Below are 14,983 nucleotides of genomic sequence, written 5' to 3' on the forward strand. Positions count from 1 at the left end.
GAGTAGATTAATATAAATTAATCAGAAAGACGTTTTAGGCCAAAACTTTATCACAAAACTATCGACCTTCTGTGATGGAGCTTTTAGAGCTGGACGTCTGGTTCCTATCACGACCACTACGAACAGTTCTGACTCAGTACGTTTCTTTAGAACATTTCACTCCAAACCGCTCTGAATGTTTACGTTTCAACCATTTAATTACGTGGAAGTTTTTAAAATGGGTGGAGTTCCCCTTGATAAATGAGGCTTTGGCAGTTATGCTAATGCTATCCATATGCCCGGGGCAGCGTTTCCTCGTGCGTAGGTGTGTTTTTATGGGAAGTGGAGGACAGAGAGACACTCGCGTTAATATCTCACTGACCGTGTGACAGTCTGGGAGGGAGACAGCAGGAATGGAGCCGCTGTAACTGAGCAGCAACAGACTGAAACGCTGGACGATGTCGTCTGATAAGGGCTGCTGCGTTTCCTTCACACAGTGCTTCTTCGACTACTCCACAGCAAAGAGTCTGGTGATACGGAGTAAAGCAGTGGGGGCTCTGAACCGGCTCTGTCAGGCTCTGGTCTTAGCTTATATCATTGGGTAAGTAGGTGTGAAGCATTAACTGGAAATACACTACTTTTTGCTGTCAAATGCTAACAGCTACTGCTACTTAAGCACATTTTAGTGAGGAGAGTCTTCTGCCTTTTCCTCAGATCCATTTTAGTACTTCACATTTAGCTCCTCATCCCTTTTTTTCTGGGTTTATTTCCTTTCTCCTGTGTTGGTTCAGCTTCTGGACTGCTTTACTGTCACCCATCTCTGATTTGGGGGTTTTAGGATTTTATTTCAGGTCAAAAAGATCCAAGAAAGAGAAGAACAGAGCTCCAGAACAAGGTCCATTTCCTGTACTGATAGATCCAGTACTGAGATATTTTAGTAAGAAGCCAGTTTTGGGTTTTTTTGGGAGCTAATTTTACTTCACCTTGAGTCATTATGTCATATATGTAACAGTGCTTTTACTTAAAGGGGAATTCCACTGATATTTTAAAATTTCCGAATAGTTCAGTCATTGAAATTTAAAGTTGTTCAGAGTGGTTTGGTGTGAAATTGTTCATTGTACAACCCAAGTATAGCTGTTTTATTTACTAGCCAAATCCACTGGTGACCATACACGCGTCTTCTGAGTTTTATATTTAATGCTGATGATGGCAAAGTAGTAGAAAATCTAAAAAAATTGATTTCTTTGGGGCCTACTTCGCCTCACAACTCCCTTCATGTACCTCTCCACCATAAATGGATTAAAATAAATGGATTAAAACACATTTTAAGCCAAACTTTTATCACATTAACTGTCAAAAGACATTGTGTCAGACTTCAGGCAGCGTATTCATTCAACTAATTTATGCACTAACTGTCTGTGAGGAAGCTTTTAGAGGTGGACATTTGGTTCCTATCACCACCACAAGTTCCTCTAGAACGGAGCGTTTCACACCAAACCAATCTGAACGACTCTGTTTACATCTCAACCAATTAATTACATAGAATCGGTGGAGTTCCTCTTCTTTTTAGGGTGTGCTTCTAGGCTGTTCCACTCAACACTGGAGATTGAAAAAGGAAGCCAAGTAAAATTCCCTATTTGTGTTGCTCACGTAAAAGTAATGAAACTGAAAGTGAAGTCATATGCTTAAAATAATCAGTAAGTCTAAAGTCAAAAGTAAATGGAGTTCAACACAGGCTTCATCTTTTAGTGTGACACTTGTTTAAGTATCTTATTTAATCTGCATTGAACACCAGCTATAAATGACCACAGGTCCTGGTGGCAACTTTATTTGGCTGTAAAGAAATGAAAAGATTCGACTCTTAAAAGTTTTTCCTTTTCAAACCGCCTCCAAAATTAGCCCCACGTTGGTTTATTTTTGGCTCACAGAAGAGCGCTCACTCTCGAGTCATCGTCCTGTGGCTTTACAACATCTATGACCGTCTCCTCTGCTGTGAATTGGTAACTACTTTTGTAGCCCAGGCATTTAAATTAGATTGGCTTGTGTTTCTTACAGAAAACCTTTCTTAATATGAGCCCGATGAAGTTTAGAGCAGCGCTATATGGTCAAATCTGGATCTATGAGGCTAATAGGCCTATACCTCACAAGCAGAATAAGCTTATAGCTAATTAGCATGGTGCTAACTGCATGCATAAATCATCACAAACTAGCCTCAAATCGTGTTGAATTGTTCAGTAATCTCTAATAGACTTGTTTATATGGTTTGTGACACTGTTATGTATAAGTTTGGGCTGTTGGTGATACTGTACGCTAAAAAAGACAACCGGAAGGCTTTTTCTTGTCCCCACCTCTACAGGTATGTTTGCGTTCTGAAGAAAGGCTACCAGGACACGGACTCGGTCATCAGTTCGGTCACCACCAAGGTTAAGGGCATCGCCCTGACCAACACTTCTGACCTGGGCTTGCGGATTTGGGATGTGGCCGACTACGTCATCCCCCCTCAGGTATCCTCCCGATATAAGGAAGAAAAGGTACAGGCTGGAGTGATCTAGGCCCACCAAAACAACCCCCCACCAGGGCTGACACCATCCACCACGATGATCCCTGTTCACCATAGACCTGCCCCTGGTTATGGTCATTCTGGAAGGTGTTGCGTTTCACACACACACTGGACATGTTCAGCAGTGAGATGTTGGCAGAACAGTGCAAACAGTAGTAGCTGTAGTGTTGTTCGCTACGCTTTTATACCTAAATCCCAGGTGGTTGCTAAGGTGTTGCTATGTTATCCTAGGCAATTGCTAAGGTGTGCTAGGTCATTTCTGTAGATTACCAGCCGGTTGTTAAGGTGGTGCTAGACTGTTGCTATAGTATCCCAGGTGGCTGATAGGGTATTTCTAGGCCATTGCTATGTTATTCCAGGTGGTTGCTATACTATCCTAGGTGGGTCCATAGGTGTTCCTTAGTTGTAGTAATCCCAGGTAGTTGCTAAGGCTTCGCCCAGTGGTTGCCATGCTATCCTAAGTGGATGCTAAGGTGTTGCTAAGTCGTTGCTGTGCTATCCCAGGTGGTTGCTAAGCTGTTGGTAGGCAATTGCTATCGTGTCCCACGTTGTTGCTAAGGTGTTGTGACCTTATCGTAGGTCATTGCTATGGAATACCAGGCAGTTGTTAAGGTGTTGCTAGGCTGTTGCTATGGTATCCCAGGTGGTTGTTCAGGTATTTCTAGGCCATTGTTGTGTTATCGCAAGTGGTTGCTAAAACTTTGCTAAGTCATTGCTGTGCTATCCTAGGTGGATGCTAAGGTGTTGCTAAGTCGTTACTATGCCATCTCAGGTGGTTGCTTAAGCTTTGCTAAGTCGTTGCTATGCTATCTCAGGTGGTTGCTATGTCTTTGCTAAGTTGTTGCTGTGCTATTCCAAGTGGTTGCTAGATTGTTGCTATGGTATCCCTGGTATCTGTGTGTAATGCCTCTGATGGGCAATGTGAAAGGTGTCCTTTGTGACATCATTAGTGATATTTGGATTTGAAATCTTTCAGCATTCCACTTTTCGTTTTCCATGGGAAAAATGTAATGTGCTGAACAAAAATTTGTACATAATTCGTCCCAGGAGCATAATTTTCATATAGGCTCTACAATCCTGCAGAGTTTCATGGTTCTAGCTTGAGCACTGTGACCTTTGAAAACGGTGCTGAAAAAATCTGTTCAAAGTCATTTATTGTTGTCTTTAATCATCAAAACACTGATTGATTAGAGGGTTCATTTGCATATTCTTCTTTATCTTCACTGCAAGGCCTATCCTATAGTGATGACTAACAAACATGCTACTGTGCACTAAATAAGATTCTGCTGTATACAGTGTAACTCTGTCTGAACTGCTGAACATGACTAGGGCTTTGTACTGTTTGCACCAAATGGTGTGGGTTTTGGGGTGGAGCACTGCTTATGCTTATAAAATGGGACAAATATTTGATAAACGTCAGTGTTTTCTTTATTTAAAACTAGGGATGCATTGTTTTAAACGACTATGAGTAGGTTTTTTAGTACCTGTTGATACCATACTGATTAAGCTACTTAGAATTAATTAGTTGTTAATAGTTAATTAATTCAAATCTAGCTATGCTACAATAGTTACCTCGGATTGAGCAGCGATGCAGTGGAGAAGAGCAGTTTTTGCTCCGCATCAGGAAAGTGCTTCTGTCCAGCTGCAAGTAAAGTATGTTTCATAGTTTTGATCCCTATTGTTCAGCGACAGCAGGAATCACATCCAAAGCCAATGCATCCGAGGAGCTCTCGTTTCGGGTTTATGTCTTGTTGAAGTCTTTTTGGCTGGTTGAGCTGTAGCTGAATGTCCTCCAGACAATCCAGACACACACTGCTTGATATTAGAAATCATGTCTTTGGTGACTCATGCGGTACTTTTTGTATAGACCATCATTGCTCAAACATGCTGAGAAACTGAGCTACAGTTTCTATTACATTGTGTAAGGTAGGCTGTTAGAACCTTTTTTGAACCTGACCCGAGCCCAACACATTTTCAAGAAATGACGTTTGAACCTGACATGAGCAGTTGGGCCCCGTCGGGTTTGGATATATATTTTAGGCTTGAGCCACTGTCAGTGATCAAAACAAGGCCGTAGCCAACCGTGACTAGGCCTTCTAATTGGGCCGTGAAGATCAAAACTTGGTCAAAACATGAGGACAAAACCCACTTTTGCGATTATGCTAATTTCTGCTAGCGCTCCTATGGGATTCTGGTAGTTTGTTAGCACTAAGCTAACAGCACTTTGCATAAATGTGTTTTTGGCCATTGTAGATTAAATGCAGATATTTGAAGCATCTAAAAAGCAGTCCATGTTTTACTTGAAGCTTGTGAGAGATATATTCGTATATAGTTTGTAGCGGTTTCACAGTGATGTTTGGAGTAGAGTGTCCTGGTATAGAGCTGCTGCTGCTGCTCGTATTCAGTCAGTGACGTGTCTAGGACTTCCAGATCAGGGGTGTCCAGTCTTCTTCGCAAAGGCCTGCTGTTTTTTTCTATCCAACAAGCTGGAGCACACCTGACTCCACCTGTTTAATCAGTTCGTCTCACTCTAATCATGTGATCTCTTGCTTTGTTGGGATGAAAACCTGCAGCACACTTGCCCTTTACAGATAAGATAGGACATCCATGGTCTAGAGTGACTCATGAAGTTGGTACTCCCTATTGGAAATCAAAGCGTGATCAGTTGATTCCTCTGATATTTTGTAATTATGCTGGAAATTACACGTTAGGTTTTCTCTTCAGCTCCTGAAGCCCTAACCGATGGGAGAGCTCACTTAGCTCTATCTACCTAGATACCATGGTGAAAACAACTCCTGATTGACCAAATTTCTGTTAGAGGTTTCAAGAATTTGACATTTTGTTTTTAACCAAAACTTAACAGTGAAACAAAAGTAGTGTTGTAAGACTTGCAGAGTTTAAATACAAGCATGATTCTGTTTTAATGAATTAGAAATTACTGTCGTTTCCCTTCAAACCAGGTATCTGGATATAAAAGTTAGTAAAGTTAGTTAGTAAAGTTAGTGGAAGGGGTGGGACTTCTGCTATGGACACGCCCACCCTCAAATGCCTTTTGATGCCACTTAAGTTCTGGGTGAGGCTATTGGGTCTTATTTTGTTACAGAGAATCTTCTCTAATCTTGGCCTGTGCATAGCTATAATGATGTTCTTAGCTCAGTGGCAAAATTCAATAAGATGGATTGGAAGATGAGCTGTTTCTTAGTCCAAATAGCAGCATCAGGTATAAACTATACATTTAGTAACATAATACATACTTGTCTTATGCTGGTTTACACCCAGTGACTAATCATTTTGTGCTTGTACTCATTTTCTCATGTAGGCCGGCTACCATAAAGAAACAATGGACTGTAAACATTGGAAGTAGTCAGTACTTTACACAGTTTCTACATTTATTTTCCCTGAGTTATAGCCCCATGTTCATGCCTTGTTTCCAGTGCACACAGCATTTTTCCATCTGAAGCTGTGTGCCGTTGCATGTTTGGCTAGTATCTTTACACAGATAAGAAAAAAACAAAACAACTTTGCATATCCTCGCTTGTCTGCAGTGTAGCCAAATCTGTGTGTTTACACTTAAAGGAAATGCTTGACAAATTGTCTGGATTGTGTAACTGCGTATGTGTGTGTGGTCTCATTGCTTGGTGGTTTGATCTGAAATGCTTTGAAACTGAGTCTGAATTGTTCACAGTGGTGGTGATGGGAACCAGATGTCTGGAATGTTGAATGCCTCGAAGCTCAAATGCCATTATTAGGCAAAAATTCTCTAAATAAAACTTATTTTTTCAGATTTGCCACTATTTTACCTTCATCAGCGCTACACAAAAAAATGAGATACGTGTAGGTTCACTGATTGTTTTGGAACTTGTATAAAGTTTGTGTTGTAGTCATGGCGACCCCTGGTTCCTATCACCACCGCTGTAAAGAAGTCTGAGCTGTTTCGCTACATTGAACCATTTCACGTCAAACCACTTTTGACTTTGTTTACATCTCAGTGATTGAATTATGGATACATTTTGAGTACTCTGTGAAATTCCCCTATAACAAAGCTGTACAGTAACTGCATATGTGTTCTCATTATAGGAGGAGAACTCATTCTTTGTGCTCACAAACCTCAACATCACACCAAACCAAAAGCAGTCACGCTGTGCTGAGGTGAGCTAGCTTTGTGTTTGGCTCACTGCTCTAAACCCACAATGCTGATTTTTGCACATACATGCATATCAAACAGATGTTGATGTATTCACATCACACGCACAGGCTGAAAATAAAATGTTTAGGTTGCAAACGCAAAATCAACATTGTATTGATGAAGATATGATGACAATAGTAAATCATTTACATCCCCCCACCAAGTTTTGACTGAGTTCCCTTTTGATCATCAGATTCATCCACTCAGGGAATGGGTGCGAAGCACAACTGACATTACAAAATATTCTTTGACACGTTGAGTGCAGTTACACATTCCACCAGAGAGGTCTCCAAATCTTACGTAGTGCGGCTCTAAAATAACTTGAATTAAATAAAGTGCTGCCTTTTAGTAGCAAGTAACAGTGTAGCAGCTGCTTCTAAATGCAGTGAGTGCACTTGCCTGCCTTAAGTTATTTACCTCATAAAACAGCAAAACAGATTGGCCAAAATCAAAGTAATACATTGCCTGGTTGCAAAAATTAGTCAGTTCTGGTCATTTCTACCCTTTTGCGCATACACTGACCCTCCGACAGAGTGGAGGTCAGCCTAATGAATGCATGCTCTTTGACTTGGCAAGTTTTCCTGTTTCCTCTCTGGCAGGAATTCAGGACGCATGACAACCCTTGAAAGGCCTCTGGCTCCCTCAGCTTCCCTAGTGTTTTCACATAGTTCAGCACAGATTTGCTGCAGATCTCCCTGTACGGCTGTAAACAGATGTGATTCTAATGTGTCCTGCACTAATGTTCCCCATGTGTGGTTGTGCAGAATCCTGGACCTGAATCCTCATGTTCTTCGGACCACGACTGCAAGAAGGGCTTCCACGACAGCCGCCTCAGTGGTGCGTTCCAGCCCTGACTGCTTACTGGGAGATTCCTCATAAATCCTACTAGTTTCTCATCTAATCCAAGCATTAAGGTCTGTAACACACCGGTCCTTTATATTTTCTAGGCGTGCGGACGGGCAGATGTGTGAATTTTTCAGAGACGAATAAGACGTGTGAGGTGTTGGCCTGGTGTCCTCTAGAGAAAAGCGGCGATCCTCCTGAGTATGTGTATCAATGGATCATACGCTATATGGCCAGAAGTTTGTGGACACCTGCTCATCTAATGTTTTTCAAAATAAAGAATATTTAAAGAGTTTTTTTCCCTCCTTTTGCTGCAGTGACAGCCTCTACTCTTTGTGAAAAGCTTTGCACTAGAAGTTAGAACATGCTGTGAAAATTTGATTGCATTCAGACCCATGAGCAGTAGTGAGGTCAGGCACTGATGTTGGATGGTCGGTTCTGGATCACTCCAGCTCATCCCAAAGGTATTGGATGGAGCTCCATCAATCCAGAAAACACAGTTCCACTGCTCCACAGCCCAATGCTGAGGGGCTTTATACCCCTCTGGCTCACGATGGGCAATAGTAGGATGACTTTGGGCTCATGTGTGACTGCTTCATTGTATCTCATTTTATTGGTCAGTGCCTTTATATGGCGTTTATACAAGCTGTGTGTGTATTTGAACTCGTGTATCAGCAGTGGGTGCACCTTAATGCAGCTGAATTCACTAACAAGAAGAGGTGTTCACAAACCTTTGGCCATATAGTGTATGTGTTGCTCACACACACCTACGCACACATTATAAATATATATCATTTGAAACCATTCCTTTAACTGTGTCTCTGAATCCTGCTGCATTGTACCTTGGAAGCTATAAAATGCTTTACATTCTCACATGCCTTTTGTTTTTCCTCTCTTCAGTCCTCCGATGCTGGCAGAAGCAGAAAACTTCACAGTTCTGATAAAGAACAGCATCCGATACCCCAAATTCAACTTCAACAAGTGAGCCCTTAACGCTTACAATGTTCTAAAATCTGACGTTCAGCAGAGATGCCACAATTTATTTTCCTTGTTTTTTAATGCAGACGGAACATCCTGCCCCACATAAACAGAACCTACCTGTCCCAGTGCGTGTTTAACAATGAGACGGATCCAGACTGTCCGATTTTCAGGCTCAGGGACATTGTGGCTGCGGCTGGAGAGGACTTCCTGACTATGGCAGTCCATGTAAGAGAGCAAGTGAATTAATACTGAGTATAACGCAAAGGTGTTTATAGGAGTGGGCAGTGTTATGGTTTTGTGGTAAATTGTCACAGTTCCACTTTTCTGAGTATATCATGGATATCATCAAGAACAGTGAACTGCATACATCAATAAACAGACAGATTAAGAGCCATTATAGAGGGTCTGCAAACAGCGTATAGTAATGCTACGTTCACGTTCGTTTTAACTCGAATTAAAGAAGTCGGAGCTCGGAATTGCATTGTTTCCACAGATTCAAAATACTAAGTAGCGGAAAAACACAGACGCCTCCAAGAAAGCGCGTATCATTAGCAACAAGCTAGACAGCTAAGGTTACTGATAGGAGTGATAACTTTAATGTTTATGATGTTTTCACCTTTTCATAATCATATTTATGATAAATGTATTACTGGTGATAGTATAAGCAATTATGTTGATGTCATATCTTGAACTCAAGAGTTGAGGACACTTTCCCTAACTTTACATGTAAAAACTGCCAGTTGAGGGGAAGTTTTTTGGTCCTGTTGTAAAAGCCAACCTCTTTTCACTTCATGACTGACTGTGTTCTTCATCTACCTGTGTAAAATTTCCTATTCCACTGGCTGCCACACAACCCCAAAGCATAATAGATCCACCCCCATACTTAACAATTGGCAAGGTGTTCCTTTCATCAAATACTGCTCCTTTTTTCTCCGAACATACCTTAAGTGTTTGTGGCTAAAGAATTCCATTTTTATTTCAACAGTCCACAGCACTTGTTTACGGAATGCCTCTGGCTTATGTTTTGCATACTTAAGACGTTGACTTTTGTGATGAGGCCGCAGGTATGATTTCCTTCTGATGACATTTGTACAACAACAACACTGCGCAGTAGAACTGTGCACCACCACAAGGTGTCAGCTAAATCTTCCCGCAGTTTCCCTTAAATACCATTTATTTAATGACATTTTGGACAGTGAAAATTGTGAAATGGAAGTGCCGTGATATCTTTTTATAGCCCTGTCCTGCTTTGCAGGCATTAGTTAGCTTCATTTTTAGATTTTTGACCAGCTCCTTAGAGGAGCCCATGGTTGTTGAGTGTTAGCAGTAGGTTTGAAGAGTCAAATTTATCATCAGCTCCCAGTTCCTAATGATAATTCCTGACCTGCCTAAACAGTCCTTATGAGGCAGTGTAAAAATGAATTAAGATTAGGCTTTGTTACATAAACCCATATAAATGTCATAAGCAGATATCAGAAGGGAAATATAAAATGCAAGAAAATGTTGGAAATGGGCCCTGTAGGAAATGGGCCCTGCGGCTTTTCCAGTGCCAAATAGATAAGACTTTATGTGGGGATAACCTTTCCCACAGTGGCTCAGTCAAGGATTAGGGTTAAAGAATAACTCGGATAGCCTCTTGTTTCACTCATTTTGACGGAACGATACCCTGGACTTCCGAATATTCATTTGAGAATATTCAGAACTTGAGCACAAACAGAGGCTTTAAGTATTTCCCTGCCAAAATTCAAAGCCAGTAATTGTATTTACATGTTCTTTCCTGTCAGGTTGCTGTGGCTGATTGATTTGATGTGGATTTTGATCTGAGATCAGTTTAAACCTTTACCTGCTAAAGGTTATGATTACACGAGACAGACTAAATTAAACAAAAAGCCTGGCCTTATTACAGGCATGTCAAAGAATTATAGGCCTGTGTTTCCCAGCAGCAGTGACTTGTCATTTAGCCTTTGACTTCACATGTTTTACAACCATACAACTTTATATGGCTGCGTTACAGAGATGATTTACTACTGTAAATTTCTAGAAGGAACAAGTTATGACATTTGCTGCAAGTTCAAAGTTGTCCTTTATCCTGTGAAGTTGGCCCAGTGAACAGCTTCTGCATCCAGAAGTTGCAGGGTTCCCACACATCCTGGAAAACCTGGAAATTTAGAGAATAGTCTTTTTAGTAATGGAAGAATTTCTAAAACGTCCTGGAAGTATTAGTGATGTATTGGAAAAGCATAAACATTTGACAGGCTTTGCTGTGTTCATGACTTGCTAGCTAAGCGGCAGCTCCACTTCCTTTCTAGCCAGCCAGCTAACGTCAGTTAACATTGATGTTATTCACAGCAAAGTCCAGTTTATATAGGGTAAATGTTTGTCATGTAGAGGGAGTATTTTTGTTTTTAGGTTTTCAATCTCTGAAATTAATATATTTTAAACAAACAGTACACACACACACACTCACAACAAAGCAATCATAACACAATACTTTACCAAATGTGACAGTTTTAGCTCATTTTGAGCAGAACTCAAAAACACTAGCCAGTACATGATCAGCAAACACAGCTTTGAACAGCTGTACACACATAAAATCATCACATTTTTCATTAAAACACAAAGTTAATTAATTGCAGAAAATCTGTGTTTCGGTAGTGACAGTTCTTAAAGTTCCACACTGATTTTCAGACTTTGGGACACCTTTACTTCAAAACAATGGGATCTAACTGCTCACCATGTGGCCATGAGGGACAGGGATGCAGCCTCACTTCCTGCTTTAAAATACAGGGGCGTAGTTAAAATAAGGCTCCGCCTACAGACTAAAACTCTGAGTCGGTAGAGATATGAAAACATAAGACCATGTTTTTTGAATTCAGTTTTTTCTTATGTGATAATTAAACTTATGATACATATTTCAACGTCACACTAAACGAAATTAATAAGGTCTTTTTAAAACAGTAATTTTATATATATTTAGCTTTTTGCTATTGCAAATAATGTCCTGGGTTTAAATAGATCATAACATAATCCTTGTTAATACCTAAGATCTAAACACATTATTTTTTTAATATTTATATGCGCATGTGTACAGTGTACTGAACTTAGGTGGGCCCACATTGGACCTGATGTATCTACTACTTGTCCATGTAACTGTAATTTATTTGGATTTAAAGGGGAAAAACAATCCTAGATCCTTTGGGACCTAAATTCCTCAGGAATTGTCATCTGATATGTAACCTCTTGATATATAACCTGTAATTGTCAAAGATAATCTCTCAGACTGTGTGTGTCCACAGGGGGGAGTGATGGGGGTGCAGATCCGCTGGGACTGCAACCTGGACATGCCTGAGAGCTGGTGTGTCCCACACTACACCTTCCGCAGACTTGACAACAAGGATCCAGAAAACAACGTCGCTCCAGGATACAACTTTAGGTACAGTTTTCTCCTGGATTTAATTAGCACCACAGTGGTAATAAAGGTAATGCGTCATTCGTATGGTTCGCTGTATGTGCATTATACAGTACTGCGTAAAAGTCAGAGACCGCCCTTCATTTATTTAATCTACAGTCAAAACAGAGATTAAGTACACACTATTCATTTTTCAGGTGATATTTGAGTAGAATCAATCTGCATAAGGAAGCAGAAAGTCAAACTGAAAAAATAAGTTTAACACTAGAGTTAAAAAAGTGATTAAAATCTACAGAGAAAACGGGACTCCTAACAACCACCTGGAAGACCTGGTAGACACCAAAACTGCCCCCATCAGATAAGCAGCACTTAAAGCTTTCATCTCTGAGAGAGAGGAGAAAATCAAGCTGCTTCAGATCTGAAAACATCCACAGGTGTTTCTGTCCATCCTTCCACTGTGAGAAGACGACTCAGCGCTGTGGGTCTGAAAGGATGTGTAGCTGTCAAGAAGAACCTCACTGAGAAAAGGAGACGGACACATCAAACAAAGAAGCTGAACAATGGACTGACCACCCCAGAGTCCAGACCTCAACATCACTGAATGGGTTTAATTACTTCAGAAAATGATCAACCAGCTTCTAAGACTGAACTTTGGAGGTGTGTCTGCAGATTCTTTGAGGAACTGAAAGTGAGTCTCTTGTAAGGAATGGAAGCTGGAATAAAGGCAGAGCGTGGACACCCTGAACTCTGAAAAATCTGATTATGGATTTTATTGTGTATTGTCATTGTTGCCGGCTCTGTCTAGGAGACGTTTATGGGTCTTATACACCCTCAACAGTATGAGTTCCATTCTAATGCTCGTGAAATATTTGCAGGTTCGCCAAGTATTACAAAAATGGCGACGGTGAAGAGATGAGAACACTAATCAAGGGGTACGGCATCCGCTTCGATATCATGGTGTTTGGAAATGTGAGTCTTTCTTGCTGCTAAATCTCACCAAACATTTGAACCGTTTAGTATCAGTTAGTGTTTTTCTAAACTCACATCCTGGTCATAAAGTGAGTTTATTCATTTTTCTACAGGCTGGAAAATTCAACATTGTGCCAACACTCCTCAACATAGGTGCTGGTCTGGGCCTGATGGGGCTGGTAAGTGTTGACCCCAGAAGGGGAAGTGAAGAGACAACTGAAGTGACCAGTTTTTGCCCTCTTCCCCTAAAGCATGTCCAGTTATACAGATTATAAAGCTGACCCTAAAGCAGCACTCTAAGACTGTTAATGCAGAGCAAACATAAGCAAATGTAACTTGGGACATTTGTGGCTCTCCACAGGTGACCGTGGTGTGTGACTGGTTCGTCCTGTTTGTCATGACAAAAAGACACCTTTACAGAGAGCACAAGTACTCCTACGTTGATGACTATGAGCTTGTGAGTATCTTTTATATATTCTGATCATTCCTGCAGCCAATGCAGGTGTCGTTCTGAAGCTGCGTTTGCTTATTGTGCATTACTGCTCCACGTCTATAGATTGAAACAGTCATTCAGAGTGGTTTGGTGCAAAATGGTCCGTTCTAGAGAAACTTATCACAGTGGTGGTGATGGGAACCAGACGTCTGAAGAGTTTGCTTATTTGGATTGTAAATGAAATGGCCATTTTTGTGTTGTAGACATCACAGTAGAGGTCTGCACTGCCACACCTGCCACAATATCTTGCAGTGTGGGACTGATTTTCATTGTTGTGTGCAGAAGCGGGCGGGAAACCAGCCCACTGCAGGTGGGCGCGGGACGAAACACACTTGAAAAGAAATCCGATCACTAAATCATGTATATAAACAAGATAAAATAATAACAGTAAAACAGTTAAATGTATGAAATCATCCTAAAGAATTGCGAAGCAACCAATCACATGAACAACATGCAAATTCTTGTAGCTTACAGAGATGACAAAGCCTTCAGTCTGACACCCACAGCTACGTAGCAGAACACCAAAAATAACTGCTCTGTGGTTTAATTTCTGCTTCGTGTTTCCGGGGAATGAATGGCGTTTGGTGAAGTTACTCACAGTGAGTCTGATGACCATGACTGCCGTGTTATTTCAGCAGAGGAGAATGTAATTGTGAATATGTCAAATATTGAATGCCAGTTCTCCTTGACAGAACTGCACAGGTGCAAGCGGGACAAATGATTTCGATTTTCAGCTGGAGCGGGATGAAATCTTGCGGGAGTGGGTGGGGCGGGACTAAAAAACAGTCCCGCACAGACCTCGACGTCACAGCCCCTGGTTCCTTTCAACACTGTAAAGATATCAGAGTTAGTAAGCTTCTCTAAATTTAACCATTTCACATCAAACTACTCTGAATGACTTTGTTTACATCTCAACATATATCACACACTGTTTAGAGACGAGGAATCCTAACTGAGCTTGCTCCATCGGAGATCATTGTCTGTCTAGGAAGAGGCTGCAGTATTCACCTGCCGAATTGTGGAATTTACTTTTTTTTTTTAAGGTGTCCAATGAGGTCCCATAGAAGTCTGAAGATTTGAGGATTTGACACACTGCAAATGTTGATACTACTAACACTTGATTAATTGCCTTGAACCTTTATTTTTGTATTTGAACGTAAATTTTCCAATAAATAAACCTTAAATTAAAACTGTCTCAATTGATCTGTTGTTATTGTTGTTGTTATTATTATTATTATTATTATTATTATTATTATTATTAATGTTAGTCATATTTGTACCTGTGATAAAAGGTATCACTACATGCCACTGCCTCATAAAAACATTGGTGCACAGGAATTTTAGTGCTTTTATTCGGGTACATTTTGGGTGAGCGTGTTTGTATAGTGGGTAACTCTGCTGCCCGCTGATGAAGGACTAGAGGATGACCAGTACAAACTGTGCAGCAACAGATGAGCTATCATCTCTGACTTTACATCTACAAGGTGGACCAACAAGGTCTAATAGATTGGACAGTGAGTGGAGTGTTTAAAAACTCGAGCAGCACTGATGTGTCTGATCCAC

At 40.8% G+C, this 14,983-nt stretch overlaps 1 protein-coding gene across 1 annotated transcript; it reads left to right on the top strand.

Moving 5' to 3' along the window:
* The first annotated feature begins 263 nt into the window (after positions 1–263).
* p2rx4a (purinergic receptor P2X, ligand-gated ion channel, 4a) lies at positions 264–14,616 on the top strand. Its single transcript, XM_036587944.1, has 12 exons — positions 264–580; positions 2,336–2,483; positions 6,617–6,688; positions 7,490–7,562; positions 7,673–7,769; positions 8,469–8,549; positions 8,633–8,774; positions 11,846–11,982; positions 12,834–12,927; positions 13,041–13,106; positions 13,289–13,384; positions 14,464–14,616. Exons 1-12 carry the CDS (start codon positions 438–440, stop codon positions 14,482–14,484), a joined length of 1,170 nt encoding a protein of 389 aa, XP_036443837.1. The 5' UTR covers positions 264–437; the 3' UTR covers positions 14,485–14,616.
* Positions 14,617–14,983: the final 367 nt, after the last annotated feature.

This window comes from Colossoma macropomum, unplaced genomic scaffold (assembly GCF_904425465.1).
Source record: "Colossoma macropomum unplaced genomic scaffold, Colossoma_macropomum, whole genome shotgun sequence".
Classification (NCBI taxonomy): Eukaryota; Metazoa; Chordata; class Actinopteri; order Characiformes; family Serrasalmidae; genus Colossoma; species Colossoma macropomum.

Bases quoted from the DNA above. Each gene is read 5' to 3' on its own strand.
- p2rx4a (XM_036587944.1), top strand. From the start codon at position 438: ATGTCGTCTGATAAGGGCTGCTGCGTTTCCTTCACACAGTGCTTCTTC. The intron at 12,928-13,040 runs GTGAGTCTTTCT...ATTTTTCTACAG, and splicing joins ATATCATGGTGTTTGGAAAT to GCTGGAAAATTCAACATTGT. The intron at 13,107-13,288 runs GTAAGTGTTGAC...GGCTCTCCACAG, and splicing joins GTCTGGGCCTGATGGGGCTG to GTGACCGTGGTGTGTGACTG.